This window comes from Tauraco erythrolophus, chromosome 14, assembly GCF_009769465.1.
Source record: "Tauraco erythrolophus isolate bTauEry1 chromosome 14, bTauEry1.pri, whole genome shotgun sequence".
Lineage (NCBI taxonomy): Eukaryota > Metazoa > Chordata > Aves > Musophagiformes > Musophagidae > Tauraco > Tauraco erythrolophus.
This window is the reverse complement of record NC_141478.1, coordinates 4809900-4837765: the sequence shown is the minus strand read 5'-3', so window position 1 is coordinate 4837765 and position 27866 is coordinate 4809900. Positions and strand designations below refer to the sequence as shown.

General features: G+C 39.0%; 1 protein-coding gene across 1 annotated transcript; it reads right to left on the bottom strand.

The window, feature by feature from the left end:
* Positions 1–80: 80 nt before the first annotated feature.
* On the bottom strand, positions 81–27866 carry FAM169B (Protein). The gene is given in 10 exon segments (XM_009984566.2): positions 81–141; positions 143–300; positions 1312–1373; positions 4428–4556; positions 6955–7137; positions 14720–14894; positions 16360–16445; positions 23878–23977; positions 26785–26918; positions 27827–27866. Coding segments are annotated over 10 exon segments (1128 nt in total).

Here is a 27866-nt window from a genome sequence, read left to right as displayed (position 1 = left end):
TCTTCAGCATTACAAATTACGAACAGTCAATTACAATTTTTAAGACCACACTGAGATTTTGCTGATTTTTGAAAGTGCAATTATGGTATAATTCTGAATTGTTTGGTGGCCTTGTCTCCAACTGAGCCCCCAGGGCCTGCTTTTTCTGAATCCTTTGCATTGCTGAGCATTTCCTGCACCTTATTGTAGGTCCTCTTGTTCATGACCCTGTGAATTTAGAGTCCCTGCTGCTGTTGTGTCATCTTTTTTTTCTGTGGCATCTCTTGCCACTTTCCCAACACCAGGAATGTATTCAACACCCTGAAAGTAGAACCAAGACAGAGAGAACACCAAATTACACACAAACAACACCAACAGTGACTTGATCCTAATACAAAACGCCTCTGTCAACCAAGGCCACAGTACGCAAGGCAAGAAACTTAGCTGCACTGTAGAACAGCTTCATTCCTGCTGCCCTGCCTGAGTTCCCAGAAGTGTCAGCATAAAGAAAACTGGGAGTACATGGAGCCTTGATCTGGCTGGGTGGGCTCCGAAGCCATGACCACAGCGCATAAAGCAAGAGCGTGCACCACAGAGGCCAGAGCTGTCATAGTTCCCCCAGGAGAGCCATGTCTGAAGAAAACAAACTGATTTAATTGTTGTGTGGCAACGAAAATGTGCTGGGGAAACAACTCCTACAGCTCTTTTGTTTTGCTTCCAATCGTCTCTCCTTTTTCTTTACTACTCGAAAAAGTTTCATTACTGTGATTTGTTTTCTCAGATACATGTTCCCCTAACTAGGTTCAGACTTCACTCAAACCTCTCAGCCTGTTTTAGGCCTCCATCCTGCAAAAACCTAAGCACAGTCAGATCGGCAGCTCAGTAGTGGGATAAAAAAATTAGGACTGTAAAGAGCTTGGCTTACTCATTCCAAACGTGCCACGCTCAAGCCCCTGTATAGACACAGGAAGAATCACAGTTCAGTTCAGAAAGTCACTGCAGATGCAAACCTTGGAATTCGCTGCATGCCAGCTTGGTTACAGTTCCCTTATCTCAGTAAGGATCAAAATAAAACATTTAGCAAAAACTATCCTGTACTCTTTAGCCTCTCCAACTACTACAGCTATATAAATCGGCTACATGAATCAACTATATGTGTGTGTGTGTATCTTATACAGCTACGATTAGCTATATAAACCTACGGGTCAGCAGTAAAAAACACCTATACTTGTCTGTGATGGTCCCTCATACTTAAACCTCACGACTTCACTAAAAAGTGAAAAGGCCACCAATGAAAAAGTAAGTCATAAAATAGCAAATTGGTCACTGTACCTTACTCATCTGGTCCATATCTGATTGCCTGGGTTTACTGGTTTAAAAGCCCGCTTCAGCCTCTAGAGAAATGGGGAGAATAGTTTTGCCCCAGAAGGAGATTAAAAAGGAAAAAATGTTAGCAGATTTCCATGGTAATTGTCATTTAAAAAACACACCAGAAAAGCCACCTGAATGCTACCTTCAAGCCCTTTTGCCTTGCTTTTGTTAATTAACCAAACCAGGGTACCCAATGACATTACCACAAAAGACTAAGGTGAACAACTATACTGGAACGAAAATGTCTCTGGGTCTTTCTTAGCTTGAAAGTTCTGCTAAATAGATAATCCATTTATCTCTTACATCAAGAAAACCATATCCCTTCCTCCCTTTCAGAAAATGCAGACACTTCGATCAATTCAGATAAAGGATTATAAGCAATCACTTGAAATTGATTTTAATTCTTGCTCAGTCTACTTATTTCTTGCATTAGCTTTATACTTACATGCTTCATATATATTACTGAGCACTTCAAAACAGCTCAATTCACTGCCTGGTAGATTTAGCAACTAGGAACAAATCATGTTAAATGATTTCTGTTCCTCCAATCAGCCCCAGAAGAGAAATGTCACTATGTTCCTGTTACTGAGACTATTTGCTGTAAATAAATCTCTCAATTTTCCAAACAGTAAGAATTAATTCGTTATGAATGATTGCAGCTATGTACAACAACATGCTAAAGAGCTTTATTTTTATAGATACACGTATACATGCAAACAGAAAATATACGTGTGTATATGTATGTCTAAGTACCTGTGTACATCCAAACTGAAGTACCAGCTGCAGTTTATCTGCACTGCCACTAGATGCAGCCACATAACCTTGCAAAATTTAAAATTCTGACCTCAGGGTTATAGAAACCTTTTTTGGAATACCTATGATTGCAGAATCCTTACAACAACATTAATAGCATTTAATTCTGAGTACTGGGGAAAAACAAATGCAACATGAGCAGAATTCTCAATTTTTCTTCTCAATAATCTTGTTCTAAAACATAGGATTGCAAATGTCAACGGGGATCTAAGAAATCAGAGCAGAATAAGACTTGTCTACGCTCATGGCTGTTGCCATAGATCCAGATTGGAACTGACAATATTGAATTACAGTGTTTTGCTCTCCACACAACAGAGCAAGTAAGAATGAAGCACTGTGCTCCCAAGCGAGACCCTAAAGGTCTAACTGTGCACGTATGGAACAGGTAAGCGTACAACTCCAGCGGTTTCCATTCTATGCCACTTCGTTTTCCTCTCTGTGTCCCTATACCACAACTCTGGAAACACAAACTTCTCTTTACGTGTATGGGAAGAAGCACACTAGGTCAGATGATAAAGGATTCCTGCACTCAGAAAATGTTTCTGCTTTATCTACTATTAACAGATAGCATGAAACCCTGGAAAATTCTCCTGTTATTTCCTTACCAGCTATCAGACTGAGCGATGCAGGAGTAATGCATCCCCCAGTTTCAGCAGGTGTTATTTGTCCTGTGCTGTCCCTTGGTATTTCCCTGGGTGCACAATATGCACAGTACTGGGATAATACCAGCACAAGAAGCACACAAGTAGACTCCATATGAAAACCAGATACAATAAATGCATTACACACTGTTTTAAAATACTGTTTTTATAGTGAGTTGATTTTCCACTGAAGATGGATGAAATAAAGCCTGTTCAGTGCATTCAGTGTAAAGGAAAGTGATGCCCAGTGAGCTGTGCACCAGAGTGAATATCATTTCCAAAGCAGATTTTTATTATATATTTTAGTGCCAAATTCACTTGCTTCTGCTCCCTTCCACTATAAAGATCACATTGCAATTCACAATTCCTATAAATATATATAACCCTTCCTATTTCTGCTTTATACTTTCCCTCCCCTTCCTCTTTTTGTAGATATGAGATATCTCATTTATGTGCAGAACTGGCCAAGGCAGTTCCCAGGCCTCGTGTATTTTTTACTGACAGCCACTCTGGTGGAATTATATTTACCCATGTTTTGGGTCATTTCTCTTTGTTTGTTTGTTTTAGTAGAAGACAACAAAAAGAAGAAAGAAAAAAGAAAGTACACTCTCCTCCAGGACCTGCTTTCTGTTTGCTGATCTGATCATAGTTCTCTTCAATTGCCATTAATAAACTGAACTTAGCAAGATGGATTAAAGGAAAGAGCAACATCAGTTTTTGTTGGTTTAAAACATGAGGAACATAAATATAATGGCTTCAGAGGAACCTAGCCCAGGGCAAAATTCTGACTGAACTCTCCTGTGGGCTGCTGCAGACAAGATGAATCGCAATGTCTCAACTGAAGGTCCCCAAGACAGTACAAAGCAGGATAGATGTGGGAAGGCATGGGAGCAATTTGCTCTGCAGCACTCCTTGCTGCACTTCCAGAAAGAGACAATGTGTGCCCCTCGTTTGGAACCTAATGCTTATCACAGCTTGTGTGTGTGCAGCAGAGGGGCCTGTCTGGAGCTCCAAGCCAGTTGAACAGATTACATCAATAAGATCCCCATATGAACTGTCAAAAGGTTTTCCTACTCTCTCTATCTTTTATGAGGTAGGCAGAAAACCGTCCCAGCAAGGACTTACCCTGTAAGAGAATACTTTGATTCTTCCAAAAGCCGTAATGAAAATGTTTTTTTCCATCCAAGAGTGGTATTGGCAGCAAATTGAAGGTAGTTAAACACATTGCCCATTGGCCACACAAATTTCTTCTTTGTAATCATTTCAGAGAAACAAACCCTTCTCTATAACCCACACAATATGTTGTGCAACAGGAGTGTCTTGGGCTAACTTCTACCCTGCTGTAAGTGCCCTGCAACGGTAGTTACAGCCACTTTATGCCAAGACGGTGCTTTGTTCAGTATCTCTCAGATGATCGGCAGTTCAATTTCATTACCTCATCATTCCTAAGAATTGTCCTGTTTACTGGGAAAAGCCCAGTGAACTGGACTGCACACTCAGTAGTTTCTCCATTTGCAAACAACAGCGAAACCACCAATCTACTATCACTACCTAACCCTTGATTTTATTTCTTATCTTTATATAACTAACATGGCCAAGTTCACAGCATTTATTTTAACTCACTTCCTGAAGGGGATGACTCCATCTGAATTTTTAACCAGATATTCACTCGCTGGCTCCAATCTCCCGGTGCTTCCACCTCCCACAGTCGCTTCTGCTCATCAGGGTAAGTCTGCAAGTATTTCTGGCAAACTGAATAAGAGAAATCAAGGGGTAAAAGCATGAATGAATGAAAAGTACAGTAGAAGAGGGAGTGTATTCTATCCTGGAAATTCTATCAGACCTACTTTCATTAGTTCCTTCAGAAATCTTTTCTTCTCTCTGCTCATCTTCGTTTTTTTTCTTTTAGTTGGGGCTTTTAGGAAAAGTCTAAGTGGAATGACCTAAACAGGCATGAGTGAATTCTGTCCATTTGCTTCAGCCTAGACTACGTCCTTGTAAGCGCAGAAATACAGGACTTGAAAAGATTTAGTGAGCCACCTTCTTCTGGCACTGCACCACAGAACGACCTCCAGACACTTCGCAGATTTTAGACTAACAGCAGTGCGGGTTTTTTCACCCTCACTACTCTGAAATGAAAGGTGTTTCAGTATCTTCCAGCTTTAACCATTAAGAATGCTGCTCAAATTTCTGCTTATAAATAAAAGCTTTGTATTGTTTTGCTCTCGGGCCATCGTATTTCTGTTACCCTATACTCTGTTGCTGGGCTTCATTTACTTCTTTGGGTGTGGAAAACAGGAAATAGGAAGAACTAACAGAGGAATAACAGGAGTATCGGTGTCAGATGTAGAATCAGTTTAGAAACCACATTCACACAGACTCCTTTCGCTGTCAATACACACTGAACGTTAAAGTAATTCAGATAAACTATCAAATTTAGGTTTGCTTACGTTATCAAACTGAAATCTGTCTTATTCAGAGGTTTATTGAGGATGTCTGTGGAGCCAAGATGAGGTATATGTTATAGGACAAACAGTTAAAATTTAATGGGGATCTTTAAGCTTTCCTTAACCATGGCTCTATGAGACCCATTAACTGTAGTAAGACAGCAACCTGTAAACAACAAAAGTATTTTCAGGCTCTCCTCTGTCCATTCTGGTTCATCATACTACAGAATAAATTTAGATGGGTCACTGACCTTCAACATTCAGTTGAGTTTAACATTGGGATGCTGAAACAAAACCCTTAATTCTGGTATGTAAACGTTTGCCTCACTGTAATGAGCAGATTGCTGTCATTAATTGTATCCAAGGATATCCAAACTAAATTAATTATTTCAATAAAAGCTACTGAAAGTAACATATATACCAAAATAGATATATAAGATAAATGGCTTTTTATTTCCTTTTAGCCCTCTACAGCACATTAAATAACATGCTAGTGAAAACTGTGCACATTTAGTCCGGAGATTTAGAGTAAAAGGTTGCATTCCTTTGTCGAAGCATGAGATTGTGGTTCCAAGGAAATTTTAAAAAGGCAGTGACATCAATACACTCAAAATTTAACTTATAGTATTAGGGTTTTTATAAAAGTAGAATCTAGAAAATCTAATTAGAACATGGTACAAGTCAAATTTATTCACTACTAGCTCTAATCTTTATTGAGATGAACGCATAGTTTTGCGATGTATCACCAGCATTAACAAAATCAGCTTTCTGATCCAGTGTCTAAACCATTGATGTTTATGTCTAAGCCATAGGAAAATGGATATTACTAGGAGAAGAGAAAGAATGTTGTCAATACTATTCTTTCTTGTATTAGAAGTAGCAATAGCTTAGAAACTCCTGGGGCACATTTGCATACATCAATGACACATACTGACCAAGAGAAAGAATAGATACAGTCAAAATTTTGTTGACACTTGTTAGGAAATGGCTGTAAAGTCATAAGTCAATAGAAACTTAACAAAAAAAAAAAAAAAAAAGGACGGTAAAGACCATATACCATACTGAGAGCAACTTTGGGAAAAAAAATGTTTTTCTAAAGAAAACAGTTTTACAAATAATGTGAGCACAGATATTTTCTGTAAATTTTACCAGCAAAACCAGAATTTCAGCCTGACCACAGGGAAGGTATACAAGTACTTAATGATCTTTTATAAGTGCCAAATGTTCAAAACAGTCAATATGAAACAAGTATGGACGTGACTGGGTGAATGAACAGAGTCCAGGTATATGGCTTAATAAATCTAATTTCTTTAAAATGCAGTATCTACAAGAGCTTTATGTCCATAGTGTAGGCTAGAAAGCATCTTATGAGCCTTTTCCCTATGGTGTCAAATAAAAGAGGTAAGTCACTGTGCGGGGCAATGACACCGTTCTGTTTCTAAGAGAGAGCGAGACGAGAACGCAAAATGTCCAACAGGCAGTATGAGTTTTATGCTTCTCATTGTCTTACATAAATATTGGCCTACCTTTCTACAGGAAATTCCAGATGTTTCAAGAAAAGTAACCAGCTGCATGCTAACAACAGTTCAGTTCAGACAAGTGCACTGAACTCTTATACAGTTAAGAAAATCCTACCAAGACCATATTGAAATTTATACATTATACATGACCCTTACCTAACACTTCAACATCAAACGATTTACCTCGACACATGGCAGCAGAAATAGGGCAGCTGATCCCCAAGGCATCCTCAGCCATGAAAGACTGACAGAAATCATGCAGCATTTTCATCCCTAGGCCACCTCTTCTGTACTTTCTCCGGACAAATATAGTATCCAAAACCGGCAGCAAGTAACATTGACTGGTTGTACCATCACATAGGCTTCCTGAAAGCAGAGAGGAAAAAACAGAAGAATTTGAAAACAAAATTGGTATTGCTGCACTAATCAACTGCTGTGTGATTCTAGCCACAAATACTGCCCTGATGCCTTTCCACAGGTTACGAGGATGACCCCAACTGAAGTACATTTGCATAGACAGTAATCCCAGGAGGAAGATTTGTGCCATCAACTGAGAAGACCTGTTTAATGTGGTTGACAGGTCTTACCACAGTATCTTCCAGACTCTGATTTTTCATAATCGGACCATCTGGGTACAGAGGCAACATACATAGGAAAGTTCACTGAAAAGATATAACTAGGCTATAGCCAAAGAAGCATAAATATTCTGAATGTAATCTCAGTATATTCCTTTAGCTTTTGGCTATTCTAGTAAATCACCCCACATACTCTTCTTATGAGATACACTAAACCACACACCACAGTATGATCCAAACACTCAGAAGGTCAATATGGCCAGACACAGATGGACAGTGGAGCAAGATTCCAGAGAGAACTCCCAATACTGTTTAAGCTAACAGTTTTGTAATGACTGCAGGGAGAGAAGAGAGGCTCTCTTGGCCTCTGCATACATTGCTGTTGTGCCTCAGCAAATGGTATGATAATACTCTGAAGTATGAAATGACTGGCTCCATCATTTACACCTCTCCTTTCTGACTTTTACTGGTCAGAAAGTTATACAACCATTCTACTGCATATTCAGTCTTTGATCTCCTAGTTCAGTAAATTCCCTAGATGACTGTACAAAAGAATATTGCTCTCTTTCAGTTGCTGTTACCTGTCAACACATACCCAGGAGTCATCTTCAAACCTTCGTTGGTAAGAGAACCACACAAAAAGTAAGTGTTGGGGTTGCTCCACCTGAAACTGGAAACAGATCCCTAACTGCTCACACGTGCAGTGACTCTGGGCCAGAGGGAGGGAAGTGCACCACTCGCCTCCTTCAGAAAACAGAGCAGAAGCCGGCAGCCCCAACAACCCAGCGCGTAACAGGGAGGCAGATGAATTTCTAAAGAGGAAGAGCTGTGTCTGAGAAAGCACCGAGCAGAATCCAAGCAATAGCTAAACTCATGGTAGCAGCTTAGGTTCAACCTTACACTGCAGCACACAACAGTCACACCTGTGTAGGAAGATGAGTGTAGACATTAATTAAGGCGCTTGGGTATAAAGCCATAAACAACTGAGTGGTGCATTTTAAGAAAGTACCGTAAGTGCTCCTTTTGTGAGCCACTCGATTTCTTCTGAGTGGTAATTTATCTTCCATGTATGTGCTTCTAGACCACCTCTTGAACTACTACTATCAGTGTTAAACTAGGGTTTTCACTCAAGGACGGTCCTTGCTAATAAACACATTAAATCAGCCACTTGAAATCATGGGGACACGACATGATGCTCTACATGCGGACAAAATACAGACACAAGTATAAACTATTAAAACTCAATTCTCAGTGAAAACTGCCAAAAAAAATTAGAATCAAGGGATATTTTGCAATCATGTATGGTAAACTCAAACTGGTGCCAAGAGAAAGTTGGTTGAGAACAGACATTCAGGGTCCAAAATTTTAACATTCCCCGTAACCATCATAGGGTTCCATTGCAGAAGGTACATCAGCAATTCACTGTACAAATTCCATACAGTGCAGAATATCACAAAAATAGAACTTCAAACTACCTGACAGCATAAGCATTCGACCCTGAAATGAATGACCAACATCAGTTCATCAAATACCTACATATAGGATACGGTCACCATAGAAACACCTCACTGATTTCATTTCATTTGTAGAGAATATTTACAAAAATTTTACGCTGCTTCTATCTAGGCACATGACAGCATAAATAGAAATGGATATCCAGGCCTTTATAACAGAAAAACATTATGCTTTCTTAATTTGTTGCTTAAATTTCATCAAGGCCTTCTTGGTTTTTGTTCTTATCACTAACTAGTGTACCACTCAGTCTAGTTTTCAGTGTCTTGAGACACGAAACTTTCATCACTTCACTAAGACCTGTTTCACAGATCTCCTATTGAATGGCCGTTCCTAAATTCCAGTGTAAGACTCTTACTTAACAGATCCATTTTTCATCACATCCTTATAGCTATCTTAAACTGAGGTCTACTTCTCTTCCTTGAGCTGGTGTCTAGTACTTTTTGCCAATAGCGGCCAGGCCTGACTCGGATTATTCTCTCTTCTAGGACACCAATTCAGTAAAGCACGTGTGACTATATTTAATTCTAAATCCTGATTTGCCAAGGCTGTAGCTCTCCATTTCACAAGAATCCACGTCACATACTCAGCCATACAGCAACAGTATGTAGCTACATAACCAATCCATTCACATCCAGGCTTGGTCCACCCCTGCTTAATCAAAGCGCGTGCTTAACTTCAAACACATGTTGAAGCACATGGTTGGAAAAGGATGGTTTGTGGTGGTGTTTATAGCCTTTCAATATTTGTAACACATGATGGGTAATTACTCTTTTTTCATAAGCCAAAAAATTGAGTATACCCCCAGTCCCATTGTTAGCTGCTGGCCCAACAGAGATGTTGGATTCCGGCAGTGTTGCACCATACGTTCTAAGAAAGGGACAAACTTTTCCTCATCAAGCCAATAGCTTTAAAAATTCCTGCATGTTGCAAGTGTCCTTATAAGTCTGTTATTATCTCATATAGTCTGTATCCTATAAATCCTGACGAGACTGCTGTGCAACAGTCCCAGAAGCTGAGTGATTTATGTCTGTGCTCCTAATTTTGTGTTGAGAAGATGACAAAAACTTTGGAATGTCTAAAGGCAGTAAATAAAAAAAACATGAAGCCATTCTTCACCTTGTCTCTCAGAAACATATTAGAAGAGTCATAGCCCACAGCCATGTGAAATAAAATAAACAAACAAACCAACCTTTGGAAAAAAGGCCACTTTGTCTCTAGTTCCCATCCAACAGCAAAGAGGTTACCGTAAGCTAATGGTGGCCCAGAGGTGACCACTAGGCTCTCACACATTTGGTTCAGAGGTTTGTTTCGTTGTTGAAACACACAAACAGGCTAAGTTTTGAGGTGAGGGAGGAGACAGGGAAAATAAGGGCATTGGCAATGGAGATGGCAGTATTCATACAGTCTGCCCTTTGAAAGCCTTTGATCTGCTTGGTTAGGTCATGAGTGCCAAATGACCAACTTATGAGCCAGCAAAATGGTAAACAGATATTACAAGGGCAGGAAAGCAGACAGCCATTAGCATTCCCAAAGAGCCACAAACCAGAAAAAAAAAACAATCCAGTCGCCACATCCAACAGACCCAAACAAAACAAGGTTGTGCATACTGACTATTTCCCTGCTGAACAAGTTGGCTTGGCACACACATGTTTGGACAGGCCTTCTGCAGGCTGAGTGCTTGTGTAAAGGGTGGGGAATATTTCTGCTGAATAGAACCCAAGGTCAACCCATTGTGTGAGTTTGTATGTGAGAAGGGGAACAAAGGTTCTGGCTTCAATAAAATTAAATGAATTCATGTCTTGACTGGTATGGAGTCATTTAATTTTTATTACAGCCAGAACCTTCAGTCTGCCTCAGAAATGCACATTAAAAATATTATTGCTAGAAAACAGAGAGAGAGAAGACAATTACCCAACAAGATTTCAGCTAATTGTCTGTCAGGTTAAATTCAATTCTGATTTCATTTTTTTTTCTTAAAGAAATGTATCTAATCAGTGAAAAATAAAATCCTATTATCTTTCTAGGGATCTATTCCTAGAGAATACCATGTGGGCCACCAAAGTATTAAAAGAAATTTGCAAAGGCTTGTATGAAGAAAGGTGTGAAAGATTTTAGCCTGGCAGCCACCTTCAAAGCCCATCTCTAAGGCTCTGGCATAGTAAAAAGCAGAGACTGGGCCAGGGTTGCTTTGCTGCCTCCTTTATGTCAGCTTCGAGTTTTTGCAGTCAGGCATTCCCAAAACGTGATTTGTGGAGAATCTCTAAAGAATGAATGAGAAGTCAACAACGCATTTACTCCTGGTTCAACTGCATGTTTTGCAGCCTTCTCAGAGGACCAAATTCTGTTCAGGCTGGTTTGACTCATGGCACAGAGAATACTATCTTTCTCTCCACTTTTACTACTAAAGTTTGACAAAAGGGACACAATGAGCTTAGGAAGGGACAAGCTTTGGCAATCTGGTTTCCTTCCTTTTTGTACCACAGTCAGCTTGGTCTGTGACTGGGCAGCTTCTATGTGTTATAGAAACAGTAACACTTAACAGTAGGAAAAAAAAAGCTCAAGTGTTTTTTTTTTATATAAAAAAGGGGGGTTGTTCCATTTTATTCTTGAAAGGACTATAACACTCCTGGCTCATTGCATCCTTCAACTTTCTTACTGATTTGTTTGCATGATGAATCTTCTACATTCTCCTGACATTTATATGAAGGGAGTAAAAGTCCATTTTCAGTAATTACTAATCCTCAGTAAATAAAAAAGGAAAAATTTCAGGGAAGTACATGTTCACATTGCACAAAAAAAATCATGTCAGTAACCATGGTCATTAATCCTACATCACTACACAAAACACTTTTTTTTGGAGGTTTTCACACAGATTCGGACCATGCCAAGAAGAAAATCTGAAAGAAATACTTAAAAAGAATACAAAACAGATCTCAAACTCAAAACATCTCTATGAAGGCTTTCTGCAAAATATTTCAAGTGCTGCAGGTTATTGTCTGCAAAGAAAGGTACAGATACAGGAAACTGTCATTTCCTGTTGTACCTTTAAGCAGCTACCATCAGTGAGGTCTAACTCCTCAGATGTCTAATATGGAAGTCGCTGACATAGATAAAATTGGAGACATTTATCTTGGCACGTGACAAAGTGTCTTATCAGCCTCATTAGTGGCTTAGTAAGTCTCATCAATCTTTAGTATACCCAGTGGTAAACGCCGCATGCCTGTCATTGGACAGGAATAGGCACATACCAGAGAGGTTAGGGTGATGATCTGTGTACTCATGAATAAATTTTGTTATAATAAAGGTGTCTAAAGCTCCTGAAAAGTGATAGCCTTGAAGAATGAGTCTTCTGTTTATCCACACAACAGGTGCAGTACGGCCAGTGTCAGTAGTTGCCAAATTGTCTCAAAACCTTGACTTGCAGTTACTGCGTCTCTGAGCAAGGCGGGTGCTCGAGACCATCTGTCCCTCTTTAGACAGACTATTAAAAGAGATCCAGTTAAGGATGTTCATAAGATGGATGAATGTGTGCAACTGGACCAAAATTACCAAGTTCACTTTGTAGAGGCCACCTAGGAACTGGCAAATGGAAATGACCTTATAATATTGCCAAGATAGTTAACTGGAATCACTGAAGTCCATTGAAAATTTAGTTTGCATAATGGCACACCACTAAATCCGCAGCGAAGATAGAACAGACTCTCTCCTCCTTGGTCACCATTTCTGTGATTCACCCACATGACTTATGTTTGAAACAGCCATGCTCCACAGATCTGTTCTGGCTTATTTGGCTCCACTGAAGCATGTTTTTTTGTCGTACTACAGAAAACGAAAAATTCACAGATGAGAAATACAGTTGAATACAACATCAGCACAAGAGTCTCAATTACCTCGTGAAGAAAATAAAACTATAAAGAATGACCACGTAATTGCACAGCATGGAAATAAAGGGAATCAGAATCACATGGTGGGCACAGAGGAAAATAATTTTTTGTAGGACCAGATGCTGTAACAGAGGTTCAGCACAATATAAAGTCCTGTACCTAAAGCCGCTCCTACTAAATGTTCTGATCAAGACAATAAAAGGAAAAAAATTTTACATCATGATAAAAAAAGAAAAGTTTTTTTAAAAAAAATCTAAAGCAACCATTTGAAATAAAACTTCTAAGAAAATATATTTAACTTAGCCTCTTTTGGGCCTAATAAATCCATGGCTCTTCTAGAAAGTAGAGAGAATAGGATCAGCCAGAGCATGGCTGGTATGAAATTGAAATCACAGAAGTTCAGAAAGAGGAATTATTTTCTAAATGCATATAGCAAATAGCAAGAAGGGGCAAAACCAGTAAGTTTCAAGCTTCCCGAAAAGGCTTTGGTAAAAGACTGCAGTAATTTGTGACACAGGCCAAAAACTAACAAATATAGCTGCCCAAAGGAAAAAACCACTGGCAACAAAAGACAGATGCTGACAAAGCTGGACTTGAAGAATTTGTATTTTATGTGGACCTGGTTTAAAACCAAACTGTGACTCTCAACTTACTCAGAAACAGTTTCGACTTGGCTAACACTCCACCCATAACAGACTACTGTGCAAATTTATTTTACTGAAGCATGAATCATTACAGCCCATACAAACATTTCTTTCCAAAAGCTTTGCTCAAAAGTGTTTATGGACTTAAAGGAAAATGAAAATGCACTACGACAATTGAAGTGTTTGCCAATTACAAGCCAGTTCACCAGCATATTCACAGTTACCTACAAGATTCCTTTGTCATATTAATCACTGATAGTACAGTAGTACTGTACCAGCACAGCACTGTACAAGCTGCACCTCAGTGTGAATAAGGATTTTGCACATCCCAAGGCAGCAGAAGAGCAGAACATCTCTTGCTGCTGCTGGCCTTTGAGACTATATCAAAGAAGGCAGCTTCAGACTGGCCTCTGGAATCCAAAGCAATCCACACCTGTACAGCTCTGAAGCTGTTTCTTATTCTCCCCTATTTGACAGATGGCTACTGATTGCTGACTTGAATAATACAGTTACCTTCAAAGATACCAGCTTCTCTACACTTAAGCTGCCAGTAGCGAGATGACACAGATTGGTAACGAGCTCCTAAATCGGGGTACGTGCTCAACCGCATACCTGGAGTTATTCTAAGGAAGCCTCTTCTGCTCTAGACTGGTTAATAGCAAAATGTACCCGCATTAATACAAACTATTTAATAAAAGACCTTCACTAAAGTTTATACTGGTGCAAGTAACCCTAAAGAAACTAATAGATTGTTGCTTTTCTACACTAGTTAGTCAATTAATGATTAAATCAATTAATCATCGTCCTTTAAACTGGGAGTACAACAACTGGACAAAGCATTCCAGGACTAATCTAGTGCATATACCTTCCCCTACACAACTCAGCCACTGCTCCTTATGCATCAAAGGATATTGCCACTTCTCACATCAGCCACTCCTGATACACTGGTTTTCCACTGTGAACTGTACTGCTTTTTTCAGATAGCATTCTTTCCAGGATGCTGTCCTCCACTGTGGGTAGGCCCTGCATTCTCTGTTCCTAGAGGTATGACCTTCTCCTTGGTTGCATTAAAGCAAATTTTATTGGAGTAGGCCAGTACCTCAGGTCACTCAGCGTAACTGAGAATAGAGTTTGGAGCCATCGTGTTTAAACAAAAGTAATATGGATGGCTTCCAAATTCTGGGAAGGTTTGTTCCCCAGATTCATTCTGTGAGAGATGTGATATAAAAATGTAAATGAGAGCCAAGATTATTTATACTGAAAAATAAACAAAAGGATTAAATTTCTAGTTATTAGGAACCAATGGAAATTGTCTCTAAAATGACCTTACCTTTCATCTTGACCGAGTAAAAGGCAACAGCCTCACCATTTCTCCAGAGTATCTTGGCACATTCCGTGGCAGAGTGGGGTAGAAAAAATGCATCATTAGCTGAACTCCCTTCCAGCATTCCAAAAATAATGTAGTTCAGAACAAAGAGGACAATCCTTTCTCCAAATGTCTGGACCTTAGAGAACAAACAAAAACAGACCAAAGAAAAATGAAGTGGAGAATAATATTTTGCGTTTCATAAAAGGTTTCAAAATTAAAAGAAGCTGGGAAGGAGGAGGTCAGGGAACACGTACACTTAATTTGGGGAAAATACCTCATGAATTGGTTCAGACAGAATGACAAGAACAGTTTTTCTAGTGTTCTGCCCTCTATCCAGAGGGCATAGAATAATTTAGTAACAATGTATAAAGCTTCACACATCTCCTGTTGTCACAGAGAGGAATTCTAAAGCAGCAGGAAAAGAAGGATCTTGATTGTAGTCACAGCGAACTAGTCACAGAATTGGAAACAGGTTCAAGGTGATCTAATCCTATCCAAAAGTGAAATAAAGATAAGATTCACTGTGTTATCCTGGTAACCTCTCCCCTGTTACCTGTCTTGTCACAGCATCAAAGAACTTCAGTAGGCCAGGACCTTACTGAGGTAGCCACTATACAAAACAGAATAAATACAGTCTGACCCGAGCGTCTTATAATCTAGGTGTAACACAAACAATTAGTTTTTATGCTATGCTTCTTACTAGACAAACAACAGGACACGGAGAGGGAGGAATAGAAAGGAACAAGATCATATTGGTCATCAAGGTAAAAAGTGGTGCCAAGAAGCTTTATACGAATGCCGGAAAAGAAAATGACAGTTTCCACAAATAATGACTTTAGCAATGAGCTAAAAGGAGTAAGATTTTTATTTTCAGACATTTTTTCATTCTCTATTCATACAGCAAACGCTTGAAAGTCTGAAAGCCAGAGTTTCTGCCCCAAGTTCTATCTTGCAAGGATTTGTGTCTCAAAATCCCTCCAGTTCCGTTGCCCACAAAAAGTCTATTTAATTCAGTGAATAATTAAACTGTATATATGGCAGATATTACGGAGAGATGATAAAGGACTAGAATCATTAAGGACCAAAGCTGGACAAATTACAAAAAAGTAGTTGTATCCTACTAATAATTTATTTGGGAAACAAATTACAGATATATAATCTATTAAATAACTACAGTTCATAAAATGAACACAATATAAACATCATCCAAAGTAAAAAAAAAAAAAAATTGTAACTAGCTAGATAAGACATCGTTCCAAAAGATAGTAACTTCTCATCAGACAGTCAGCCAAGCAACACTAGTGTGAAGAGTTACTGCTAACAATTACCTGGTTATTCCTTTAGTTGGCAGTGAGGGTAAACTAAAATGAAAAACTAATAAATACCACAGATCGATCATAAACTGCATGCAGAAAGTTGTTTAGAGAGGGTTAATGTGAATGCCACTGTGCAACAGGAGACATGCAAAGCACTTGGTGAGCCATGTAGCCCAGATCCAACAGTTTATAAAGCATGAGCTATAGAAGACCAGAGACAATTACACAATTGTTCCAGCTGGGAACTTCCAGGGTAAAGGCAACTGTTTAAAACAGCATCCTTACCGAAATTAGCCCATCTCTAGAAGGATCAGCTGTCTTTACTACATCTTCAACAGGCCACCAACAATGGTTCAGATAAATTGCCAAAACTACAAAAAGAAAAAGACAGGTGAACACATTATCTGCAAACAAATACAAAGCTGGTTCTGAACCTTTCCACAAGCAGCCTCAGATCTACCTCTCCCTCCAGCTGACTCCAGCTTGATCTGCTATGAGACAGCAGAACAACGATTGTATTTCAATTTCACCTCCAATCCCCTTGATATCAAATTTTCAGTACTGCAAGAGGCATGAAATGAAGGTAATTTTTCTCAGGAATTGATGTGACTTTGGTGTGACAAGCTGTGTGCCATATGAATAAAGCACTTACTTTGTTCAGTAAGTTTGAGTGGTATTTGGGATAAAGTGAGCTACCTAGCTACAGGTCACATTTTTGAAGTTTCTTTCAGACTTTCCCCTGTCCACATGCATACATGCACGTATTTGCACTCACACCAGTCAAAGTTTTCATATGCACTTTAACAAACAGCTTTTCAGCTGCCTATGTGATTGAATTTCAATATATCTGTACGTTTGGAATACAGTCTCCTAAATCTCTGCATGGACAGGTATTCTCAGAAGTTCAAATGCACGCCGAGCGGTTTCTGCCAACAAAGGACAGACATACACACACATAAGTAAGATATACTTTGCCCTGAAGCAAAAGTGTATGACCAGCCTACAAGTCACAGCTCCTAGTGTAGGTGCTACGCAGAACTTACACCCCACTTCTTCCCAACCCAATGAATTCTTCCCAAGAATTCATTGCCTGCCATTAGCTTTGCAAGAGAAAGACTGAAGCAGCGACAGTGACACTGCAATTGCTCCCAAGCCCTGCTCAGAAAGAAAAGTTTTAACACATGGTCATTTCAAAGGATATAGAATGGATTTTAACGATAAACAGAAATTTAATCATTTATGATCACCAACACATCAAGCAGTAAATGTTGCAGCAAAAAGGACTTTTATTATCCGTAGAGCGGTGACATTCACCTAAAGAAAGTACATGGCCACAATTTCAGGAGCACTGAAGAACGCCAATACCTTTACTATCTTCAAACAGGGCAGCTAGCATCCTCCCTTTTAGACAAAAAGATAAAACATCACATAGAAAGTATGTTACAAAGAACAGCAGAGTCCGCACCTCTTGACTCCTAAGGGAGTGCACTGTCTACTTGTTTTCTAAGCTACTCAACCAGGGACAAACAAGAAAGTTAAAAATCATCTACCAGTTGGACACAAATTTACACGTAAAGAAATGAAATGGCTTTAACAGGATTCATCATTATTTACCTGCTCTAGCCTCAGGTTATACAAATGTCACTGACGTGCACAAGTTAGTTTCCCTTTTTGCTTCAGCCTCTACCAGCTCCTGCTGCCTTTAAGACTGGAGATTCCGCTTAGCTAACTTATATTTCAAGTAAATTATTAAAGCATGTGCCAAAAAGTGTTACACTTTGTGTACTGGTTAACAATGAAGAAAGTATTGCACGCAAGGGCAGATGCCTGTTTATAGCATCAGATTCAATTCATTAAATATTATGCACTTACTTGCATGGGAGTTTCATACTCTTCGTGTGATGGATTCAATCTGTTCCCTCAATCCCTTCCCTCTGCTTTCAAAAGCAAGCAGCCACTGCTCCATTACATATCCATGAAACTTGCAGCTACAAAGGGAGCTGAGTCAGACAAAGGGGACATAATGGGCCAAATGCTGACTTTAATGAGAGCCGCACAGAGGTTTGGCACATAGTTCAGACACATTCAACACTCTTAGTAAAGGTCAGAAAAGTTTTAAAAATCTTTGAGGAAAATAGGAAGATCCATAACCATGTTCTAAGGAGCTACTTTTATAGAACATTTACTGTGCTATTCAATAATTTAAATGTGTGGAAGGGAACACTAGTTGACATAGCAACTGTCACATCACATTACTTGAGCAATCTTATCTATATGGATGCCTTTCTTGAAGAAAAAACACTTCTCCAGATTTCACTCAAACATATGTACTTTGCTTTTTGTTATCGTTTTTCAAGTCAACATCTGGTCCACAGTTAAATCCATCCATGCTTCCCCATATTCTCATTTTCATTTTATAATCAACTTTGAGGAACACTATTTCAAATGCAAACACGTTTTGTGAGACCACATGTTCCTTCACTCGCCTTCCCAAGTCTTGTTCTTTCCAAGACATTCGGTTACGTTCACCTGATCGTAAGAGATCAAGTTATTGCCAACAGTAAGTTACACATATCACCTGAACCCTGTGAATCATGATGTACATGATTACAATGATCTTGCAATTCCAAGACTTGATGTGCTTGATCTTGCAATTGCAAGACGAGGTGAGATGGATCAAATCCAAAACATTTCAGTTCACAATTAATGGAGTATATACATGCCCAGTTGGGTGGCTTGCCCTGTAAGCACCAGCTTGCTAAACCTCAGTCCTTTGATCACCCACAGTCAGACAAACATACTCAAGAGTATTCCAAGAAGCTGAGAGCCTGTGAAGCACACTGTTCCATACCACTACAGGTATTTCGAATACAGTACTGAAAAACATCGAATTGAATTAGGCGCTAAGCGTAATGCAATTGTGATTATGAAATGTCTCCTTCTCCTAAGCAAAGATGGAACCCTGCCCAATCCAGGTCTGGATTATATTTTTACTTTCTAGGCTATGCTGGCCAAATACTCCCACACTGGCGTGGCAACTGTTTGAATGAAATGTGCACATCAGGACTCTACACATAGAGCAAAGCAGAAAAATTAAAGCAACATCCAGCTTGGTACTTCTTTCTCCTGAGCCGTCATCTGAATTGCTGAAACACACCCCTCAGTCACAAACTAAATTAAAGGCAATGCTATATACAAGAGAGGTAATTTGAGTCTGTTTAATAAATATAGAATGTACCAGTTCTTTACCTTAGATAAAGTCCTCTTTACCTTAACTTTGGCAGTATTTCGGATTGATGGCAGACTTATAGAGGCAGCTTTTGCCAGATTTCCACCGTAGAAGGAGAATGGTAAACTACCCCAACAAGTAGTTCCACGCAATTGAGCCTAGGTCAGCTCTGATAATGGAGCAAGCTCAGAGGTCCTACGTTAAACCACATTCTGTCATACCCTGAAGAGCTGTGTCCCTCAGTTCCCTATGTTTAAAATGAAATAAGAGCATTTCTCTCTCTCTCCTAAGAGTCTTATCAAAATAAATACATTAAAGCTTGGGAGGCATGCAGATGCTGCAGTAATGGCAGCCGTTCAAGTAGCTAAGATAGATATCTTTCCTGCAAACAATTACATCTTCTTCTACAATTTGAGTTTTACTTAGTGATTTGCTGCAAGTGTCTTGTGATAAATGTTCCATGGCATCTAACAGTTATTGTAAATTATTATATACAGCATACAGAAAATGCCACAATAGGGTATGTTTATTTAGAGTTATAAAGATGTTAATCATCCGTGCTATGCTCTGTAAGCCCCTACAATGCAATTTACATTCTCACAAAAATATCTGTAGAGATATACTAACAGAACAGAACACTCAGCCCACCAAAAATAAATTAAAAATTATCTCAACCAAGACTAAGTCCTATGGAAAAGGTACCATATCAATTTTCTCTTCGAAATATGCAGGTCATTTCAGACCACAAGCTACGCATCACTTCTGGACAACTCATCTGATTGAGATGATCAGATCTAAATCTCAGTGTTGGAATGAAATCCTCTTTAACCTACGTTCAAGAATTAAATGCCATCGAACTTCAAAGCTCTTCACAGGCAAACTTGTAGCTAGGCTGCTAAATTCAGTATTTTTCCAGAGTCTAAATTATTACAATTTCAAACATAAATTATTAGATTGACAATATTTTCTTTGGGAAAATAAGTATATTACAGTGGATATTATTTCATAAGCATTATATACAACATTTTATCTACGCAATACTTCACCATTATAGATGTAAACACAAATGAAGTTGAAAGAAGAAATCCCATCACATACAAACGTAAGACACACAAGGTATACAGCTTTCTCACTGAGATTAAGGTACTGCCCAGGTATGTGTTTAACCCCAGCGACTGTCAGGAAAACTAAATTGAAAAGGCTCTAGTCAGGGTTTTGGCAGTCACCAGTCAGGAAAACCATGAGAGCAGAAGGCAGCCGTGGCTCTTGGGAGCGATATGATATGGTCTCAGAGCATCACATGAGCTGTGGCAGGATCAAGCAATGAAGACTCCAACACTTTCTTGCTGCTTCACTACTCACATCAGGACCTGAGAAGTAGACAACTAAACACGCCCTACTGACTTACTAGCTGCATCTTCTACTGTTTCCAAGTGCTTCTCAGTAAAGCACCTCTACCCCAGTGTATCCTGGGACACCCTTGGCTGCCTTCCCCCAGTGGACTTCAGAAATGTCCAAATGAATTGCAAGAGGAAAAATCAGTGGGCCTTGTTTGCATTAGCAAGAGTAACATTAACAAATCTAAATTCCCAGAGCAAAACATTTGGTGCAGAAAACCTGATGGTCACAAATACTAGCCTGGTGCTGAAAACTAAAAGCCCATTAGAGGTTGGGGCACATCAGCATGCCTCTGGAGTGCATCCTCTCATTCAATTTCAGCCAAAAGTAATCCAGTTCACGCACTCCGAGACTGCTCCTTGATATGAACTGAAGCACAGTACCTGGGGTCAACCAGGAAATTTGCTCCTAAGAGCACTCCTGGTGCGAAGTAAAATTAAAATGCAGATGCACTGCACAGCACATGAGAGAGAAAGATCAACTACAGCAAAATCATTTGCGTCTCCCATCTGGATGAAACTCGAGTTCACAAGAAAAGCGTAAAGCTCAAGGGAGGGGAAAAAAAAACATGCAACCTGTTTAGTGTTTTAACTTTCTGCCCATGTCCTCAAGTAACGATGACTGAGTTGGTAAATATTGCTTTTCTCTGAAGGGATTGGTTTTGAAACAATTTGGTCTGTGCACTGGTCAGAACAAAAGGTCATACAGGTAAGCAAATCCAGATGAACTTGCCACATTAACACAGTCTGCTGCCTTAAGAGTCAATTCCAAATCTGTTGAACTGTGGGAAAAATATTTGGACAAAATACTTCAAATGTATATACCCGTATATATAGGCATGCATACATATATATATACACACTCCAGCAGACTTTAGAGAACTAATGAAAATTTATTAAAACTCATCTAAAGAAAAAAAAAATCACAGTCAGATTTGATGTGTGTAGGAAGGCTGGTCACATGTTTATAGCATACAAAATCCAGAAACAAAGAACTTCCAGTAAAATCCTTTAAATCATACTTTTAAAAGGAAATATTAAAAGCCAGATGATGTAGGCCTTACTTAAATAACGAGACTGACTGATCTCTGTGAGACTGTTTCTGTGACTATGGGCTGGTGACTCAAGGTAAAGTTTTGAAAGAGGGTCACAGTAGTCAGTCATTCTGTTGTTTATAATATAATAAGGTATTTATTCTGCTAGGCTTAAGCTTTTAATGTAGATAACTATCATATAATTTAGGCTCCAACGTGGACTTGTTTTACTTGTTCCTGTGGGAAATCATTTCTTCCTTGTACATGTATCTCATTAACACTTGTTGTTCCTAATACTGTTAGATCATTTAACTGAAGATTTGTGCTAAATGCACTGCTTCCACCTGCATTTATTTAACAATTTATTTTTGCATTGTAGTTGTTACAGATTCCCTCTCCTCTTGTGCAGCCTAAACTAGCTTAACACTGCTTTCAACTACATTCCTTTGAACATGAGTCGGCAGGTAGGCACAACGGCACTCAGAGCAAGTTTGGCCTCCGGTGTAGATTCTTCTCTCCTTTATCACACCAGTGTCTATCCCTCTTCAGAAAAATGCTAATGGAATATATACATTAATGTCAGGAAAGTAATTCTATATCAATAGTTTTGGAGGGACCAGAAAGCCTTTTGACTACACTTGTAACTTGGAAAGGTCTCCTACCTTCAACTATGTGAATCACAACCCATTAGCGAACGTCCAATTGAAAGCGTATGTAAAAGGAGCTGGAAAACTTTGCAGAGTTCACCTCTAACCACAGATGATTTTAATCTGGTTTTTGTTCTTATGAAGAAATTTGCTGGTTACAGGGTTTGGACTGACCAATGAAGGCTTAGCTACACTAATAGTACCTGTTCTGGGAGTGTAAGATCGTTAACCTGACACATAGTTAGAGCTGAACAAAGTGCTAAACCTCTTTGCCTTGCCGTTGTTGTACGCTTAAGAATACTGGCTATAAAAGTCTTTCAGGCATAATTTATGGCTTATCCTTTCAAAAAAAGAAAGGTATGTTTTTCATGACAGATGTCATCAGTTTGCTGCCACATTTGGAAGCTGAAAGTTTAAGAGGCTTCATGTGTTCTGTATCCCCTCCTCTAAGTGACACAATGGGTCAATGCATAGGTTCATGTCTTTGTTGTAGATGTTCCAAAAATCATATGGCCCATTGCTTCACAGCAGGTCCAAAACTTCTCATTTAATCTAGGTGAGTCGCAACCTAGGCTTCCGGTACTATGCAACTTGGATCAAGTTTCCTGTTAATGACAATGGTATCAAGAGTCATTACTTATTTTATATTTGTGTTTTTTCACATGCCATAGTCAAAGACACTAGCCTAAGAGAAAAAGCAGGAAGAAATCAGGCTGTATCTGAAGATATTGCGATCCTGATAGCTGGAAGATACACTTAGATACAATTATTGATCAAATCTTAATAACTCGTTGATACTCTAAGCAGTGACTCATGAAACAGAAACACCAGTAAGCACATGCTGACTTCTATTGCCTGTAACTCAACTGGAGTGTATCCCTGTCAGGCTGACGCCGGGCTGTAATAGGAAAACACCAGCGTTACTCGTTACTAGTAGTAAGAGAGGCAAAGCTGGTAGAGCTTAAAGAAAATCTTGGGAGAACTGCCAAATAAAATGGATTTAACTCAGTTCCTGAGCATGGTCTCACACCGAATTTATCCCTCACACACCAATACTGGAAATAGGAGGCAATTAAACCTAGAATTGAAGAAGATATCGTAAAGTAAAAATCACATGAGTAAGAATCATTATCATTAATGTATCATTAATATAATTTCACATATATATTTGCTCGTTTAAGGATTTCAGAATTCTATCCAAACTATAATGCACTAAATTCACATCATCCTGAATTAGAAAAATATTATCTCATTGAACAAACTCAGAAAGAATAACATATTTACCCAAGGTGACTTTTCAGGTAACAGCAGAGCTACGCATCAAATTTAAAGGCCCTGATTGTCAGTCCTTCCTTCTAATCAGCAGACCACCAACACAAATCCACTTCATATTCAAAACAAAACCCGAAATATTTAAATACATAAACCAGCAGATCATCTTAAAAGTAAAGAAAGTACAAGTACTCAATTTTCAAAATAATTTGACCAATTCTAACCTGTCTCTTTATCCTTTGGATCAGTTAACAGCAACATTTTGCAAGTAGGATTATTTCGGTAGAGGGGGACAAAACACACACAGGAATCTTCAAGTTTAACCTAAAAAACAAACAAGTCCTGTAGCTGTTTGTACTGCCAAAGCTCGCAAGAAGTATTTCATGTATTAGATGAACTTATGGTATGTTTTACTAACATGCATTGTGTAAGCTGAGCACAACACCCTCTCAATCCTGAACTTCGAGGTGCTGAAACATACATAATATTCTAATATTATCGGCAAGTAATGTTAATTTAAAAGAAATCAAGCTACTGAAGTTAGTGAAGACCTTAATGCTGACTTACTATGATTAGTACATAACCTGGCTTTGAACGCTGTTACATGCAGACAAATGTTGTTATGAAAGACCAGACACATCAAATAAAAACAAATACAACTTGCACTTCTTACAGCATCGTCCAGCTGAGTATTTGTGGTGTTTTGCAAACAATGAATTAAGCCTTAGGGTACAGGGAGTATCAAAGCATTAGGGCAGTGCCTGGGCAGTTTATCTGTGAGGCACAGGGAGGGTAGATAATTGGCACAAGGTGGTTATGTTGCAGGCAAAGCTAAAATCAAAATGCAGTGCTCAAGCTCTCAGTCTTAGACTAAACTTCCAAATGATGTGACACACAAACACAAAATTATTGTGCTCAAACAGCTCTATATGCATAGAGATGACGATTTCCATATGAATATTGCAAACACTCTCATGTAAGTTTAGGTACAGGCAAAGAGCATGCATAATTTAGCACAGTATGTACTGTACTTTCAAAAATCTGGTCCATTGTGTATGTGTGGGTGTGACTCTCTCTCTAATTGCACCCATTTGTCAGTTTGCTATGAAACTCAAATCAGTCATGTGATACATTTATTATTTCATGGTGCATGGAAGAAGTAGTATGAATATGGATTTTTCAAGATAACAACTTTAAGCTGAAACCAGTATTCACTAGTGCCAGAATCCTGGGATCATTTATGCAAACACTGGACTCCAGGAAAAAAACTGAAAACTGCCTGAAATCTGTATTCAAGAGCTTCCTGAAATCTCAGTATGTTCTGGGGATTCAGTCGTTCGTTGCGTGCTTCAGATATAACAGCATCGAAGTCATTATGGTACCTGGGAGCATTACTATAATAAAAAGGCCAGTATTATTTCCTATACTGCTATGATCGTTATTTTGTTTTATAAGGTAATGCACACTTTCACAGGTGCTAACAACATCAGCATGAGCCAAGCATAGCTTTCTGTCTATGAAGGCTGCCAGTGTGCTTCCATCCTGACTTGCAATAATCCTTGCTATTTGTGTACTGAATGCTTGTCCAAAGACCATGCCATACCAAAAAGATGTTCTGTGACCAGAGCAAGTGGGCTGACAGCCACTTGACACTTGCTAAATAATTATTCATGGTTGCCGGTCCTGACACTTGAAACCTGCTTTAATTCAGATGCACAGAGGAAAAAAAAAAAAAAAAAAAAAAAAAAAAACCTGGTAACTGCAGCAATTATTCAAACATCAGAATCTTCATCCTTCAGGTTGTAGGTATATAACAGAGATCGTTAGCTCAAATGTTCACTGGGGATGTGGGCTTTACCTTATTACATTTGATTGATTTTTTAGTTACAAAATATCAGCATTCTTTGAACTATTTATTATGGAGTATAAGGAAAAAAAAACTATACAGCAAGAACATTACCATTACTTATGTCCTTGAGTAGCTGTCTGACTGCCGATTAGATTAGACCCGAATTAAATGAATGCAAAGAGAAATACGTTGCTATGAGACTCAAATCAGTCATGTGATACATTTAAGGTCTGATGACAAGCCACAAAATCAAGACAGTTCTGAATCAAAAGCCAGAAGTCCATCTTTAACTGATTTCACTGTGTCTAGCTGTTGCAGGAATACACAAAACACTGCTTGTGATCTTAATTTACCCTCCCTTCTCATGGAACAGCAAACGAGCCTCTAAAAGTACAACCAGGCAGGCATGAAAGGCTGAGGTAAGGACACAGAAGCTCTGAACTGGGGGATCTTTGCATTTTCAGGTTTGTATTTAACCCTACGTGGTCCACTAGAGGGCATTAGAAGAGTATTTAAAGCTAGTTGCATTCACGGCTCAAAGATGAAGCTAGCCACCTCAAACAGCAGTTTTCTGGAAACTACTGCATGTTATTTTCCCAAATTGTAGAAAAGTCACCGTATTTCAAACATTTATTTCAACTCATCTGCTTGCGGGTTTGATAGTACAATACCAGTTAGGCCAGGACACCCTTTGTGATGTAGAAAACGCACAGAATGAAAGGTTTCACCGGTTGACTGAAGTCAGAGTTCTTAACAGGCCTGCTTAGTCATCTCCAGTGCATTCCCCAGGTGGCTCAGGAATGGACCCTAAAGCATTGGCACCTACAGTATTTACGCCATCTATCAATAACATCTGATCAGAATTGCTTTGGGAGAATCCGCATTCAAAATTATCAATATAAGTATTGGAAAGAACAGAAACAAAAGATTGACTATATCACGATACCTGTGTCAACTGCACAGCAGAGGCAGAATACAGAGCTGTGCGATGGTATGAACGTCTGTCACATTCACTTTTGATTGGGGCCTATAAGGAGGCAGGTCAAGATGCAAAGTTCAGCTAAGTACTTCAAACCCTCATCCACACTCAGAGGGTTTTAGACTTGTAGTTTTAAGCTTATCTCTCACTTGCAGCATGCAAGCTATTTGAAATTGTGCAGAATTTGCTGATTTTAAGAGATTTGTAGTCTGGCCACACCAGTTTACCCCTATTGACAGACAGACTATGAGCACAACCAACAGACTAGCTTACAAGTATCTAACTTGCAGTATGAAAAACTACCTCTCCTCCTCCAGGGATCAAAAAAACATCAGGAACAGACGAAGATTTCTTCAAGAGTTTTTCATAGTAAGTTTCAGCATCTCCTTGCAGAACCTCTGGGTCTCCTCCTATCGCATCTACCAGGTAAAGGCAACCTGCAGTTAAAATAAAACACAAGATATTTTTACTTTTTAAATGAACTAAGAAACACAAGTTTTAAAACCTCATTTCCCCAGCAGCTGCTTGGTGTAGCTGGGCCCTTATTGTTCCCATTTGAGCCTTTTGTATAACCCTAGTCTAAAATAGTAAGGCTGGTAAAAACCTATCTATATGTTATTTATCTCTTGACATGCAATTTTACAAAGGAGAACCATGACAGCATCAAATCACACTTGTCTCCTTTGAATTCAACAAGCATAGTCTCAAATTTCTCTGGGTGTAAATAAATTCCATTAAAGCTGGGAGAACAAAAAAACTTCTTCAAAACACAGCCTGAGTTTTAGTACTGTCCAAAAACATAACAGGAAAAGAATTCCAATGCTTCCAGTCTTTCTTGGAAGACTTCTCCTTTATGGGTCAGTCCACGATCTGTTGTGTATCATTAGTTTTCTCTATTTTGAGTAACTCCAACTGGGCACTTTCACAACAATGAAATAATGTCAAAAAATATTGAAATATTTACCTACATGAGTTCCCAAAATAGCAACCATTATCTTTTATGCAACACAACTTTTAATGCGTGTGACTTAATGCTGAAGGGTATTCATGCAAGCTACTTGTTAATTGCATGCAAACAAAAATGACACACATCTGATGCCTGGTACCTAAATGCAGAGTCCAACTTGGTGCTCGTGAGGAACCAAGCAACCTCTTTCTGATATAACAAACCAGACTGATTGATGGCTCATCACCGGCTCAAGATAGAGAACATCAGAAGAAATGAGTTAGCAGTCCAAATAGTATTCTGCCAGTCTTCTACCGTAGGAAAGAAATAGTAGCTTTCAATCAACAAGCTACACCTGTAACTCTTGCAAGCCCCAAACTGAGGAAAAAAATCTTCTACCTTGCTGCTGTAGTTGAAATCTTAGTTCTGAATCCTCCAT